This window comes from Halichoerus grypus, chromosome 8 (genome assembly GCF_964656455.1).
Source record: "Halichoerus grypus chromosome 8, mHalGry1.hap1.1, whole genome shotgun sequence".
NCBI classification, from domain to species: Eukaryota; Metazoa; Chordata; class Mammalia; order Carnivora; family Phocidae; genus Halichoerus; species Halichoerus grypus.
The window spans coordinates 76,674,014-76,689,893 of record NC_135719.1 but is presented as its reverse complement, the minus strand read 5'-3'; the positions used below and the strand labels follow the sequence as shown (position 1 = coordinate 76,689,893).

General features: G+C 38.9%; 1 protein-coding gene across 4 annotated transcripts in view; it reads left to right on the top strand.

The window, feature by feature from the left end:
* The window catches only part of FMN1 (formin 1), a 430,597-nt gene that overhangs the window by 182,679 nt on the left and 232,038 nt on the right, over nt 1–15,880 (top strand). For all 4 annotated transcript variants that reach the window (XM_078053416.1, XM_078053419.1, XM_078053417.1 and 1 more), the window contains one exon: nt 2,735–2,796. In XM_078053416.1, the coding sequence (XP_077909542.1) occupies nt 2,735–2,796 (62 nt within the window). The remainder of the gene's footprint in view (nt 1–2,734; nt 2,797–15,880) is intronic.

Sequence of the window (15,880 nt, the reverse complement as noted above, 5' to 3'; positions counted from 1 at the left end):
CTGTTTTCTTATGAGGTCTTAAAAATTTATGAGGTTTTTTTAAGTACTTTGTGCTTTTAGGGGTACTGTGAATGTTAAGTTTTCTTTTTGAAACTGTTGCTGGCATCGGGATTTTTTTTATATCCAGCAACTTTACTAAACTATGTGTTAATTTCAATATGTTATCTGCAGGCAGTCTTTTGAATTTTTCTAAATACATGTTCATAGTGAATAATAGCTTAATTTTTTCCTTTATTTTTATATATAAATGTGTGTGTGCATGTGTGTACACCCATGTTTTCTTTTTTCTTATCCAATTGCATCCGCTAGTACCCTTAGGAAAATAATGAATAGAAATAGTAGTAACAGGGGCGCCTGGGTGGCTCAGTTGGTTCAGCGACTGCCTTCGGCTCAGGTCATGATCCCGGAGTCCCGGGATCAAGTCCCACATCGGGCTCCCTGCTCGGCGGGGAGTCTGCTTCTCCCTCTAACCCTACCCCCTCTTGTGCTCTCTCTCTCACTCTCTCTCTCTCTCAAATAAATAAATAAAATCTTTAAAAAAAAAAAAAAGAAATAGTAGTAACAGGTGTTCTTGAGTTAGGCTGAGTCTCCTAGGGAAAACATTTAAAAGTAAAACATTTGATGTAGATTTTTAAGAAATTAACATAGTATAAAATTAACTTTTTCTTTTTGGTGCACAGTTCCGTGAGTTTTAACTCATGTGCAAATTCATGTACCCACCACAGTAATCAGGATAGAGAAATGTTTCATCACCCCCAAAATTCCTTTGTGTGCTGCCCCTTCGTAATCAAATACTAGCACCCCCCCAACCTTGGCCACTGCTGCTGTGATCTGTTTTTATCCCTATGGTTTTGTCTTTTCTGGAATGTCATATAAATGGAATTAAACAATAATTAGACTTCTGAGACTTTTTCACTCTGCATAATATCTTGAGATTGATTTATGTTGAAGTATGTATCAATAGTGATTCCTTAGTATTGCTGAGTAGTATTCCCTTCTATAGCTATACCACAATTTGTTTATATATTCACTCTTGAATTACATATGTTTTCTAGCTCTGCAATTTATTCATCTTTCTTAAATAAGAAAGCTGCATAACTTCTTTATGCATTGACTTTTTCATCATTAATGGGGATAATGTACCTACATGACAGGGTTATTGTGGGAGAAAAAATGAGTCAATACATATGAAGTACTTAAATAATGCCTGATATATAGTAAAGGCTCAATAAATACAATCCATATCGTTGTCTCCAATATTAGTAAAGATTTTGGGGTAGAAAAAAACTTGACAAGTTCAAGGAATAGCAAGAAAGCCAGAGTGCCTGGTCTGTAACGAACAAGGCAAAGACAGGGAGAGGCATGTAGGTGCCATGTTGTGAAGGGTGTTATGGGCTGCAGTAAGAGTTGGGATTTCACTCTAAGTGCATTGGAAAGTCCGGGATAAGATAATCTGGTTCAGGCCTTTACTAGATTATTCAGACTGCTGTGGAAGAATGGGTATGGTGGTGGTGGTAAGAGTTAAAGCAGGCACACTTTCTAGGTTATTGCAGAGGTCGAGGAGAAAACTGTGGTAGCTTGGACCATAGGGGTGGTTGGTGAGTGTGGGGATGGTGAGAAGTGGTTTGATTCAAGGTATGGTTTGGATGTAAAATTCACAGAACTTGCTGACAGATTCATAGCTCAATGTAACACATTCCCCATAAGAGCAGCGGTGTGACCATTTATAATAACAGCAACACTCCTGTCCTGTTGTGGCTTTACCAAAGATTTCCCTCATCCATTTTTGAATTGACACCTGAATTTTCATGCCTGATTTCTGAAATCCACCTGAAGAAATAGCCTATCCTTTCATATATTTTTTAAATGACATCTAACTGCTTCTATAGTACTCATACTCACAACCCCAAACACATTGTTAAGGTAACAACTTATCCCACAAAAATGTTTTTGCATAGCATTTTGCTTTGTGGTCCTCCAGTCTGTATAGTTCTATGACCCCACATACTTAGTCGTCCTGCTGGAAATAAAGTTGTCAGAGCCGCTTCATGCTTAGCCAACGGGCTGGTAGTTTTAGTTGTTGGCTGGAGTTCTTGTGTACACTTGGGACTTTTCGTTGGAATAAACATTATTAGACCCAGGCTAAAATTGGATCAGAAATTTATTTTTGTCCTCCTTTCAACCTCAACTCACCCTAGATTATCTCATCCAAATGACAAATGGTTTTGACTTTCTGAAGGGATCTAAAGATTAAAATCAGCCCTGGATGCTTGCTTAGCCTTGCATTCAAATGGAGATTTTTTTTTTTAACCAGTTAAAAATAGAGTTCTCTGATCTCACATACAAAGTTTTATTTCCTGTGTGTCTGCTCTTAACACATCTGTATTTGTTCTCAGTGCTGCCTGAGCTTCCAACTCCTTCTTAAAGACAAACACCTGACCCAGTCTTTATCTGGAACACTCATCATGCTTTTTTTAACCCTATCCTCTCTGCTTAATTTGGGGCCTCTCATAATTCAGCGTTTGCCAAATGGAAGGAAATTTCCCTTCTATCCTAAGCGACTTGTCCTATCTTGTCCCAGTTTTCAACATCTCTTGTCAGGTTAATGTCAAACTGTGGCATTTATTGACTTAGTTTATTTGCAGGAGGGACTCTGGCATCTTGGAGATGCTCACTTGAATTTTGTGTATAATTTTGTGCTTTTTTGTAATCGGCTTCTTTTGTGATCTTACAGAATACCAAGCTGCTATTTTACACTTGAAGAGGGAACACAAAGAAGAAATTGAAAACCTACAGGTATATCTCTTTGATTCTACTGAACCGGTTATTGAGACTGCTACCTCATTTTCTCATGTGCCGAAGTAAATATTCCCCTTTTGTTGCCATATTTGCTTAGACAGCATCTGCAGCTGGTACCTGCCAGCAGGCACTGCGTTTATCCTGGGGAGGGAAAACTTGCACTCCATTTTTAATATAATTCAATTCCTATTTTTAAGAAATGCAAGTGCCTTTGACTGGGAAAATGATATGCTTGGAGAAAATATTGGTTTTATTTGAAAAGCAGGAAACAAGAGAGAGTATTTAGACTTTTACTCTTTGTAAGAAGTCTTTAAAAACCTATTTTTCCTATGCACACTGTAAGCTATTTTGTTTGGCTTACTCCCATTCATGTATTTGTATCCATCCATCTCAGGATATCCCTGAAATATGATGTCATGCAGATCAAGGCACTTAGGGAAGTGGCCCTGGTAGGAGCCAGGGTTGTGCTGAGCCATCCATTCTCTATTCCCAGGGAGTGCTTGGAAATTGCTAACTTGATCCCAGAAAGACTGAGGGATTATTTACTTCCTCCCACTATCTAATTGTCCCTCCCTTAATGTTTGGTCTTTGCTTGCAGTGCCTACGACAGAAAGTTGTAGAGTTTTAATTTCAGATAACTAAATATTGAATCAAGCACTGATTCTAGTTTCCTGATGGCTGGGTTGACCCATACCTTAGAGGACAAGAACAAAATTTAAATAAAACTTGGTGTTTGTTTGGTGCTAACTCGTTACTTGCTAATTTAATGAATTTGTGGATCAAATATTCTTCTTTCCAATAAGTGATAATGTGCTTTTAACATATTAAGCCATTGCAAATAGCAAAAAAAGATTATTAAATAGGTCAGGTGATGTATAAATTCAGCTTGTTTTAAGCAGTTTGGAAGGGGGAATGAGTCCATTTCACAAAGAAACAAACAACCAAAACTGGAAAAGTACCTCTGTCTCCTAGGGGGAAAAGAGAGGTGGAGGCCCTTAGCTCTTCTGTTGCAAAATGCGCTACAGAGACCTCTCTTCTTTGTTCTGGTGTGCGAAAGATTCTCAGCTTCTCAGAGGAAGTGAAATGGGGATTCATTTAAGAAACAGATTGCTAAAGAGGGTAAGCACAGAAGTGATTCTGTGAGCAGAAGTTTTGTGTAAGAGCTCAGTTGTAAGTTAACATTGGCTGCTCCAGGTTTTAGAGCAGCCCTGTGAGGCTTTGATAGCTAAATAATATTCACGGTAACAGCAGGCTATTACTGTTTTTGAGTTCTTACTTTGTGCTGGGCATTGTTCTAAGTATATTACATATAGTATCTTGTGTCATCTCCACAAAAGTCCAATGATCTTATATCTCAAACTAAGGAAAGGTTGGAGAAGGAAAAGAGAAGAGTAAATGGAAGGAGAGAAAGTATATTGCGATCATGATCTCCAGTTAAAATAGAAGTTAAATCAAGATTTGATTGACAATAATAAAGGTGAAAAAGTGTTCCTTATTGTGTCTTTAGTTTTCTTTGTCTGTGAAAGGATTATCCGTTCTCTGGATGCTATTAGTAAACTTAAATTCTTTTTGTACCATATTTATGATTCGTATAAAATTGCTGAAACCCTGTGGCCATGACACACTCCTGCCATCAGGTTGGGGGCGGTGTACCCAATCCATACACTTACCTGTACTTTGGAACTATTTCCAGCAATCACAGGCTGACAACCTTCAATAGGAAGCTGGCAACTCTTATCCCTGATCTGACCTAAAGAAGTGTTTTTGGGCAAACACAGCATTTTAAAGATTGAATTAGGAATACACATTTTAAAAATATGGAGGAGTTTCTAAGAAAAAATTAGAAAATCTGGCAACAGTGGGCTTATTTTCTTGACTTCAACCAGCTGGGATTGAGTAAGCAGGTGTCTACTTCAACTGGGATATGTGTTCTCCAGTTTGCCACTGTCCCCACTCTGGGCCACTTCCTCTACCTGGCCCCTTTCTGCTTTAATTAACCCCTATTCTCTGGGAGTTGAAAATAACTAGATAGACAGCAACACCAACCAGTCAGAACAGATAGAGCTCATAAAACAGGCGGTGACCCAGCCTGGCTGTGCTTGTGTGTGCTCACTGAACACCATCTCCACTTGTTTTATTCCACAAAGAAACAGCTACATCTGTTATCACAGGACTAGTAGAAGACAATGGGTAACAGAGCTGTTATTTTGATGTTCATTTCCTTATATGTGATTTCTATTGGCAGCCCTCATTGTCTGTTAGGTTTCCTTTCTCCACTTGCATGTCATGGAGAAGTCAGGTGTATTTCAGGACTTCTTCAGCATGACTTTCTAGAATAAAAAGGATTTCATGCTTAACATTCATTCTGTCACTATATACAAGAATTGATATGTATCACCATTAGTTTTTTTAGTTTGTTTTCACAGACTTTAAAGAAATGGCATGATTTAATAAACAAAGAACCTAAAATCAGCTGTTTATTTTTTTTTTTTTAAGATTTCTTTATTTATTTGAGAGAGAATGAGAGTGAGCATGAGCAGGAGAGGCAGAGGGAGAGGGAGAGAGAATCTCAAGCAGACTCCATGCTCAGCATGGAGCCCAACATGGGGCTCAATCCCATAACACTGAGAGCAGGACTTGAGCCAAAACCAAGAATTGGTTGCTCAACTGACTGCACCACCCAAGCACCCCAGCAGTCTATTGCTTTGGGGTATAGATTCGGAGAGAAGTCACTTAATTATTCAGTTTCCCCACCAGCAAAATGGAAACCTTACCATCTAAAATGATTTGAAGTTGACCTTTCTAGCCCAGAGTCCCAAAGCTAGTAAGTGGGGGGAGTCTGGAGTTTGTAATCTCATGTATGCTCTGCAGTCAGTATGTATGGAGTGCTGCACTATAGAAAGGCCCCAGGGCTTAGTCCTAGAACTGGCTTTTCAAAATGTGTAGCAACTCACATGCATATTCCCTTATTCAACAACAAAGATTTATTGATGCTTTGAATGAAAACCATTCTCAGCATCCATGTTTAGACACCCTCTACATAAACAGAGCATTTGGCTGACTCCGATCTCCAGTAGGAGAGTAGTGGCAGATCAAACATTTTTTATGACTTCGCTATTTTATGTCATTTATAATATAACCACAGCAAATTCTTCAATTTTGTCCAAGGATGCCCTTCATTTAGCAAACTCAACTTTGAGGGTTTATGATGACTTCGTGACACTCAGCATCATCTGGTTCATTTTTCATTTTTGGATAGTTCTGTGTTACTGACTTCATTTTTATTTTTATTTATTTTTTATTTTTTTAATTTTTTTAAAGATTTTATTTATTTATTTGACAGAGAGAGAGATAGCGAGAGACGGAACACAAGCAGGGGAGTGGGAGAGGGAGAAGCAGGCTTCCCGCGGAGCAGGGAGCCCGATGCGGGGCTCGATCCCAGGACCTTGGGATCATGACCTGAGCCGAAGGCAGACGCTTAACGACTGAGCCACCCAGGCGCCCCTGACTTCATTTTTAAAAAGACAATACCTTACCTTTACAGGTTCTTACTTATCTGAGAAATTTTTGCCTGGGGTTGCCATTGCCCAAGTTCATGACTATTGGGTAGAAATGTATTTCAGACCTGCCCTTTTAAGGCACATGATAAAATTAATTCTCCCATGGTACAAATAAAGAGTTACTTCTCTGAGATTCCTAGGATCAAGATTTTTTTTGAAGATTGTTCTATGTTGATTCATATAATCATTTTTTTTTTGCATTTAAAATATTTAAAGGTTTTTGTTTTTTTCCTTCATTATTTTTTATTATGTTATGTTAATCACCATACATTACATCATTAGTTTTTGATGTAGTGTTCCATAATTCATTGTTTGCGTATAACACCCAGTGCTTCATGCAGAACATGCCCTCCTTAATACCCATCACCAGGCTAACCCACCCCCCCACCCCCCTCCTCTCTAGAACCCTTAGTTTGTTTTTGAGAGTCCATAGTCTCTCATGGTTCATCTTCCCCTCCGATTTCCCCCTCTTCTTTCTTCCCCTCCTGCTATCTTCTTCTTCTTCTTTTTTTTTTTTTTTAGCATATAAGCTATTATTTGTTTCAGAGGTACAGGTCTGTGATTCAACAGACTTATACACAATTCACAGCGCTCACCATAGCACATACCCTCCCCAATATCTATCACCCAGCCACCCCATCCCTCCCACCCCCTACCACTCCAGCAACCCTCAGTTTGTTTCCTGAGATTAAGAATTCCTCATATCAGTGAGGTCATATGATACATGTCTTTCTCTGATTGACTTATTTCGCTCAGCATAATACCCTCCAGTTCTATCCACGTTGTTGCAAATGGCAAGATTTCATTCCTTTTGATGGCTGCATAATATTCCATTGTATATCTATACCACATCTTTATCCATTCATCTGTCGATGGACATCTTGGCTCTTTCCATAGTTTGCCTATTGTGGACATTGCTGCTATAAACATCAGGGTGCACATACCCTTTCGGATCCCTACATTTGTATCTTTGGGGTAAACAACCAGTAGTGCAATTGCTGGATCGTATGGTAGCTCTATTTTCAACTTTTTGAGGAACCTCCATACTGTTTTCCAGAGTGGCCGCACCAGCTTGCCTTCCCACCAACAGTGTAGGAGGGTTCCCCTTTCTCCGCATCCCCGCCAACATCTGTCGTTTCCTGACTTGTTAATTTTAGCCATTCTGACTGGTGTGAGGTGGTATCTCATTGAGTTTTGATTTGGATTTCCCTGATGCCAAGCGATGTTGAACACTTTTTCATGTGTCTGTTGGCCATTTGGATGTCTTCTTTGGAAAAATGTCTGTTCATGTCTTCTGCCCATTTCTTGATTGGATCATTTGTTATTTGGGTGTTGAGTTTAAGAAGTTCTTTATAGATTTTGGATACTAGCCCTTTATCTGATATGTCATTTGCAAATACCTGCTCCCATTCTGTCGGTTGTCTTTTGGTTTTGTTGACTGTTTCTTTTGCTGTGCAAAAGCTTTTTATCTTGATGAAGTCCCAATAGTTCATTTTTGCCTTTACTTCCCTTGCCTTTGGCGATGTTTCTAGGAAGAAGTTGCTGCAGCTGAGGTCGAAGAGGTTGCTGCCTTTGTCTCCTTTAGGATTTTGATGGACTCCTGTCTCACATTTAGGTCTTTTAACTATTTTGAGTCTATTTTTGTGTGTGGTGTAAGGAAATGGTCCAGTTTCCTTCTTCTGCATGTGGCTGTCCATTTTTCCCAACACCATTTGTTGAAGAGACTGTCTTTTTTCCATTGGACATTCTTTCCTCCTTTGTCGAAGATTAGTTGACCATAGAGTTGAGGGTCCATTTCTGGGCTCTCTATTCTGTTCCATTCATCTATGTGTCTGTTTTTGTGATTCATATAATCTTATCTCAATTTATAATCCACTTCCTTAAGTTCAAGTTAAATTCTTCGAATGGTTTCATTACTCTTTTCATACTGTCCTAAAGTCCTGTTTATGAATCTGCTGATTGTAGGCACCTTGGAGAGAGCAATGATTTTTTTTTTCCCTCTTTTTGCAAGTACCTAGCAAAGTGCTTGGCCACATAGATGATGCACAAACATTTCTTAAATAACCACCTGTGATCGAAAAATAATAGTACCTAAATTTAATCAAATCCCTACTATGTGCCAACCTTTGTTCTAGGTATTTAACATTAGTATTATAAAGCATAAATGTAGAAATATAAGCTAAGTAATAGATTTGTTACCATTTTATAGATGATAAAACATGAGTTTCCCAGAGACTGACTGGTCAGAAGTCCTGGACTAGTCAGTGGGAGAACCTGAATTTGAATCCACCTAGACCTGTCTGACCCTTTACATTAATTGGTGTAGCATTACTGGAAAGAACATTGGATCCAGAATCAGAAGGTCTGGATTGTGGTCTTGGGTTTGGGGCAATGAACAATGTGAGTGCTTTCAGCTCAGTTTCCTAATATCTAAAATGAGGGATCAGGCCATATAATTTCTAACAGTGCCTTTGAATTTTATTATTGGCCCCACCACGCTTGAAAAAAAAAAGTTCAGTTTATCCATCATGTTGTCCTTTCAGACTTGGGGTTATCTAACTCAGAATCTCTAAATCCCCATTCTTTACACATGCCCTTTTATTCTTTTAGTTTCTTTGGGAGGTTCCTCTAACATGGGCTCTCTTCTCCACTCTGCTTGTCTTTGTGGAGCAGTGTGTTCATGTTTCAGTAATACTCTGCACGCTAGCATCCTGGTGCTTTTTCAGATGCCTGACTCAGTGAAGGCTGCAACTCCTAGAATGATAAATGAAACTTCTACAGGAGGGCCTGCTCTTCTTTATGACAGGAGGGAAGCACGAGCATGGGATGGCTAGGACTTCTTTGGCTCTCTGCTTCTTCAATTTTGAAAGTCAGGGTGAGTTGGGGGGAAATGCGTGCCCTCCTTCTGGCTTTTGAGGAGCTCTGGATGATTTAAGAATGTTGTTTTTGACCAGCACTTTCATCAGTTTGGAAGTAGGTGCCATGGAAATGACAGATTGTTTTATCTCTTTTTACCTAATGTTCTTTGCATTGTAGGACAGAAGAAAGAACTAGCCAACAGTGACATTTCCTTTACGGGAAACTTTCTCATTAACCCCATTCATCACGTGCATAGCCCCTAACTGAGGGGAAACTTGACTGAGCAATGGCCTCTGGCAGGCCCCTGCTCATTGTGCAATGCAGTCACATTTCTAATATGGTAACTCTCACTGTGAAATGATCCAGGGACAGAGGCCAAACTAGAAATTGACTTACATTGTACCTTGTTGTCCCCAAGAGAACCAAATGGTATGTTGGCCTCCATTAAACAAAACTTGTAGACTTCCTTTTCTCTCTCCAGCCCACCCCACAGGTCCATTTCTAATAGTTTACACATGCTGTTGACACAAAATTGATTACAAACTACACTTGAGCTGATACAGCTAAACTTATAAAGATACATAAATCCTAAAAAAAAAAAAAAAAAAAACATAAATCCTGAGCTGTTTCCATTTGTTATGTTCTTTGGTATCAACACAATACATTTAAATCTATTAGTTCCTTGAGAATACTGTGAGGGAAAGGGAGTCATTTGTAGAGGGATAAACAAAACCTTCACAATTATGAAATATGATGATTTCATTAAACCCTCATGGTATTCCCCTACGTGCTGATATTAGTATAATTCATTACTGATATGTCCAAAAAGAAGACAAAATTTTAAATGTTGAGAAGTATTTTAATTCATTGTTTCATTGTGGGTATAGAATACAATGTTATGAGTTTAGTAGATTTGCTTGTTTACTGGGGTTTAGATGTTTCTTAGGCTCTTGGCTTCCTGGACCAGAGCCCACAGATATCACATCTGTGTTCATCAGGGATATTGGCCAGTAGTTCTCTTTTTTAGTGGTGTCTTTACTTGGTTTTGGTATCAGGGTACTTCTGGCCTCATAAGATGAATTTGGAAGTTTTCCTTCCTTTTCTATTTTTGAATAGTTTGAGAAGAATAGGTATTAACTCTTCTTTAAATGTTTGGTAGATTTCACCTGCAAACCACATCTTGTCCTGGGCTTTTGTTTGCTGGGAGTTTTTTGATTACTGATTCAATACCTTTGCTAGTTATTGGTCTTTTCAAATTTTCTATTTCTTCTTGTTTCAGTTTTAGGAGGTTATATGTTTCCGGGAATTTATCCATTTCTTCTAGATTGTCCAATTTGTTAGGGTATAGCTTTTCGTAATATTATAATTATTTGTATTTCTCTGGTGTTGGTTGTTATTTCTCCTCTCATTTGTGATTTTATTTGAGTCCTTTCTCTTTTTTTCTTGATAAGTAGAAGTTTATCAATTTTATTGTTTTTTTGTTTTTTGTTTTCAAAGAACCAGCCTCTGGTTTCATTGATCTGTTCTATTGTTTTTTCAGTTACTATAGCATTTATTTCTGTGCTAATCTTTATTATTTCTTTCCTTCTGCTGGCTTTAGCTTTTGTTTGTTGTCCTTTTTTCAGCTCCTTTAGGTATAAGGTTGGATTGTTTGGGATTTTTCTTGCTTCTTGAGGTAGGCCCATATTGATATGAACTTCCCTCTTTGAACTGCTTTTGCTGCATCCCAGAGGTTTTAGACCATTGTGTTTTCATTTTCATTTGTTTCCATGTACTTTTTTATTTCTTCTATTTCCTAGTTGGCCCATTCATCGTTTAGTAGCATGTTATTTAACCTCCATAATCCTCTTTGCAGATTTTTTCTTGTGGTTGACTTCTAGTTTCACAGCATTATGGTCAGAAAAGATGCATGATATGACTTTGATCTTCTTAAATTTGTTGAGGGTTGTTTTGTGGCTTAATATGCGATCTATTCTGGAGAATGTTCTATGTGCATTTGAATGTGTATTCTGATGTTTTAGAATGGAATGTTCTGAATATATCTGTTAAATCCATCTAGTCCAATGTGTCATTCAAAGCCGTTGTTTTCTTGTTGATTTTTTGTTTAGATGATCTGTCCATTGATGTAAGTGGGGTGTTAAAGTCCCCTGTTACTATTGTATTATTATTGATTATTACCTTTATGTTTGTTATTAACTGTTTTATATATTTGGGTGCTCCTATGTTGGGTGCATAAATATTAACAATTGCTAGTATTGGATTGTCCCCCATATGATTACATAGTGCCCTTCTTTGTCTCTTGTTACAGTCTTTGTTTTAAAGTCAGTTTTGTTCAGGTGCGCCTGGTTAAGTGTCTGCCTTTGGTTCAGGTCATGATCCCAGGGTCCTGGGATCGAGCCCCAAGTCAGGATCCCTGCTCAGTGGGGAGCCTGCTTCTCCCTCTCCCTCTGCCCCCTGCTCCTGCTCTCTTGTGCACACAGTCTCTCTCAAATAAATTGAATACAGTCTTTAAAAAATAAAATAAAGTCTATTTTGTCCAATATAAGTATTGCTACTCTGGCTTTCTTTTGACATCCATTTGCATGATAGATATTTCTTCATCCCCTAACTTTCAGTCTGCAGGTGTCTTAAGTCTAAAATGAGTCTCTTGTAGGCAGTATATAGATGGGTCTTGGCTTTTTATCCATTCTGGTACCCTGTGTCTTTTGATTGGAACAATTAGTCCATTTACATTCAAAGTAATAATTGATATATATTTATTGTCATATTATTTTGTGGTTGTTTCTGAAGATTTTCTCTGATCCTTTCTTGTCTTTCTTTCTTTTTTTTTTTTAAGATTTTATTTATTTATTTGACAGAGAGAGACACAGCAAGAGAGGGAACACAAGCAGGGGGAGTGGGAGAGGGAGAAGCAGGCTTCCCACAGAGCAGGGAGCCCGACATGGGGCTCGATCCCAGGATGCTGGGATCATGACCTGAGCCAAAGGCAGACGCTTAATGACTGAGCCACCCAGGCACCCCTCTTGTCTTTATTTCTTAGTGACATATTTGGATTTCTTTCTCTTTATCGTTGCATATTTATTAGTGGCTTTTGATATATGATTACCTTTGGGTTTGTTTATAACCTCTTTTGCATAAAGCAGTCTGTATTAAGTTGATGGTCATTTAAGTTTGAACCCATTCTTCTGTCCTCTCCTCCCCATGTTTTAGGTAAATGTTGTCATATTTTACATCCTTTTATTCTGTGAGTTCTTGACTGATATTTTACAGAAATATTCATTGTAGGGGCACCTGGGTGGCTCAGTTGGTTAAGCTGAATATCATGACTGAAACTTCAGCTCAGGTCATGATACCACGGTCCTGGGATTGAGCCCCACATTGGGCTCTCTGCTCAGCGGGGAGCCTGCTTCTCCCTCTCCCTCTGCCTGCCACTCTCCCTGCTTGTGCTCTCTCTCTCTCTCAAATAAATAAATAAATAAATCTTTTTTAAAAAAAGGAAAGAAAAAGAAATATTCATTGTTACAGCTTTTGTGTTTCCTACCTCCATACTGTCATTTTTGGTCTCTCTTTTCCATGCAAAGAGTCCCCTTTAATATTTCTTGCAGGGCTGGTTTTTGGTCATGAATTCCTTCAGTTCTTGTTTGTCTAGGAAACTCTTTAACTCTCCTTCTATTCTGAATGTTAGAGTATTCTTGGCTACAGATTTTTCACAATCAGCACTTTGAATATATCATGCCAATCCCTTCTGATTTGTAAAGTTTCTGTTGAAAAATCTCCTGCTTGCCTTATGGGGTTTCCCTTCATGTTACTGCCTTCTTTTGTCTTGCTGCTTTTTTTTTTTTTTAATTTTTTTTTATTGTTATGTTAATCCCCATACATTACATCATTAGTTTTAGATATAGTGTTCCATGATTCATTGTTTGTGCATAACACCCAGTGCTCCATGCAGAACGTGCCCTCCTCAATACCCATCACCAGGCTAACCCATCCTCCCACCCCCCTCCCCTCTAGAACCCTCAGTTTGTTTTTCAGAGTCCATCGTCTCTCATGGTTCTTCTCCCCCTCCGATTTCCCCCCCTTCATTCTTCCCCTCCTGCTACATTCTTCTTCTTCTTTTTTTCTTTCTTAACATATATTGCATTATTTGTTTCAGAGGTACAGATCTGAGATTCAACAGTCTTGCACAGTTCACAGCGCTTACCAGAACACACACCCTCCCCAGTGTCCATCACCCAGTCACCCCATCCCTCCCACCCCACCCCCCACTCCAGCAACCCTCAGTTTGTTTCCTGAGATTAAGAATTCCTCATATCAGTGACGTCATATGATACATGTCTTTCTCTGTTTGACTTATTTCGCTCAGCATAATACCCTCCAGTTCCATCCACGTCGTTGCAAATGGCAAGATCTTATTCCTTTTGATGGCTGCATAATATTCCATTGTATATATATACCACATCTTCTTTATCCATTCATCTGTTGATGGACATCTTGGCTCTTTCCACAGTTTGGCTATTGTGGACATTGCTGCTATAAACATCGGGGTGCACGTAGCCTTTCGGGTCCCTACTTTTGTATCTTTGGGGTAAATACCCAGTAGTGCAATTGCTGGATCATATGGTAGCTCTATTTTCAACTTTTTGAGGAACCTCCATATTGTTTTCCAGAGTGGCTGCACCAGCTTGCATTCCCACCAACAGTGTAGGAGGGTTCCCCTTTCTCCGCATCCCCGCCAACATCTGTCATTTCCTGACTTGTTAATTTTAGCCATTCTGACTGGTGTGAGGTGGTATCTCATTGAGGTTTTGATTTGGATTTCCCTGATGCCGAGCGATATTGAACACTTTTTCATGTGTCTGTTGGCCATTTGGATGTCTTCTTTGCAAAAATGTCTGTTCATGTCTTCTGCCCATTTCTTGATTGGATTCTTTGTTCTTTTGGTGTTGAGTTTGATGAGTTCTTTATAGATTTTGGATACTAGCCCTTTATCTGATATGTCATTTGCAAATATCTTCTCCCATTCTGTCAGTTGTCTTTTGGTTTTGTTGACTGTTTCCTTTGCTTTGCAAAAGCTTTTTATCTTGATGAAGTCCCAATAGTTCATTTTTGCCCTTGCTTCCCTTGCCTTTGGCGATGTTTCTAGGAAGAAGTTGCTGCGGCTGAGGTCGAAGAGGTTGCTGCCTGTGTTCTCCTTTAGGATTTTGATGGACTCCTGTCTCACATTGAGGTCTTTCCACCATTTTGAGTCTATTTTTGTGTGTGGTGTAAGGAAATGGTCCAGTTTCATTCTTCTGCATGTGGCTGTCCAATTTTCCCAACACCATTTGTTGAAGAGACTGTCTTTTTTCCATTGGACATTCTTTCCTGCTTTGTCAAAGATTAGTTGACCATAAAGTTGAGGGTCCATTTCTGGGCTCTCTATTCTGTTCCATTGATCTATGTGTCTGTTTTTGTGCCAGTACCATACTGTCTTGATGATGACAGCTTTGTAGTAGAGCTGGAAGTCTGGAATTGTGATGCCGCCAGCTTTGCTTTGCTTTTTCAACATTCCTCTGGCTATGCGGGGTCTTTTCTGGTTCCATACAAATTTTAGGATTATTTGTTCCATTTCTTTGAAGAAAGTGGATGGTATTTTGATGGGGATTGCATTGAATGTGTAGATTGCTCTAGGTAGGATTGACATCTTCACAATATTTGTTCTTCCAATCCATGAGCATGGAACGTTTTTCCATTTCTTTGTGTCTTCCTCAATTTCTTTCATGAGTATTTTATAGTTTTCTGAGTACAGATCCTTTGCCTCTTTGGTTAGATTGATTCCTAGGTATCTTATGGTTTTGGGTGCAATTGTAAATGGGATCGACTCCTTAATTTCTCTTTCTTCTGACTTGTTGTTGGTGTATAGGAATGCCACTGACTTCTGTGCATTGATTTTATATCCTGCCACTTGACTGAATTCCTGTATGAGTTCTAGCAGTTTTGGGGTGGAGTCTTTGGGATTTTCCACATAAAGTATCATATCATCTGCAAAGAGTGAGAGTTTGACTTCTTCTTTGCCAATTTGGATGCCTTTGATTTCTTTTTGTTGTCTGATTGCTGTGGCTAGGACTTCCAATACTATGTTGAATAGCAGTGGTGATAGTGGACATCCCTGCCGCGTTCCTGACCTTAGGGGGAAAGCTCTCAGTTTTTCCCCATTGAGAATGATATTCGCTGTAGGTTTTTCATAGATGGCTTTTATGATATTGAGGTATGTACCCTCTATCCCTACACTCTGAAGAGTTTTGATCAAGAAAGGATGCTGTACTTTGTCAAATGCTTTTTCTGCATCTATTGAGAGGATCATGTGATTCTTGTTTTTTCTTTTGTTAATGTATTGTATCACGTTGATTGATTTGCGGATGTTGAACCAACCTTGCAGCCCAGGGATAAATCCCACTTGGTCGTGGTGAATAATCCTTTTAATGTACTGTTGGATCCTATTGGCTAGTATTTTGGTGAGAATTTTTGCATCCATGTTCATCAGGGATATTGGTCTGTAATTCTCCTTTTTGATGGGGTCTTTGTCTGGTTTTGGGATCAAGGTAATGCTGGCCTCATAAAATGAGTTTGGAAGTTTTCCTTCCATTTCTATTTTTTGGAACAGTTTCAGAAGGATAGGTATT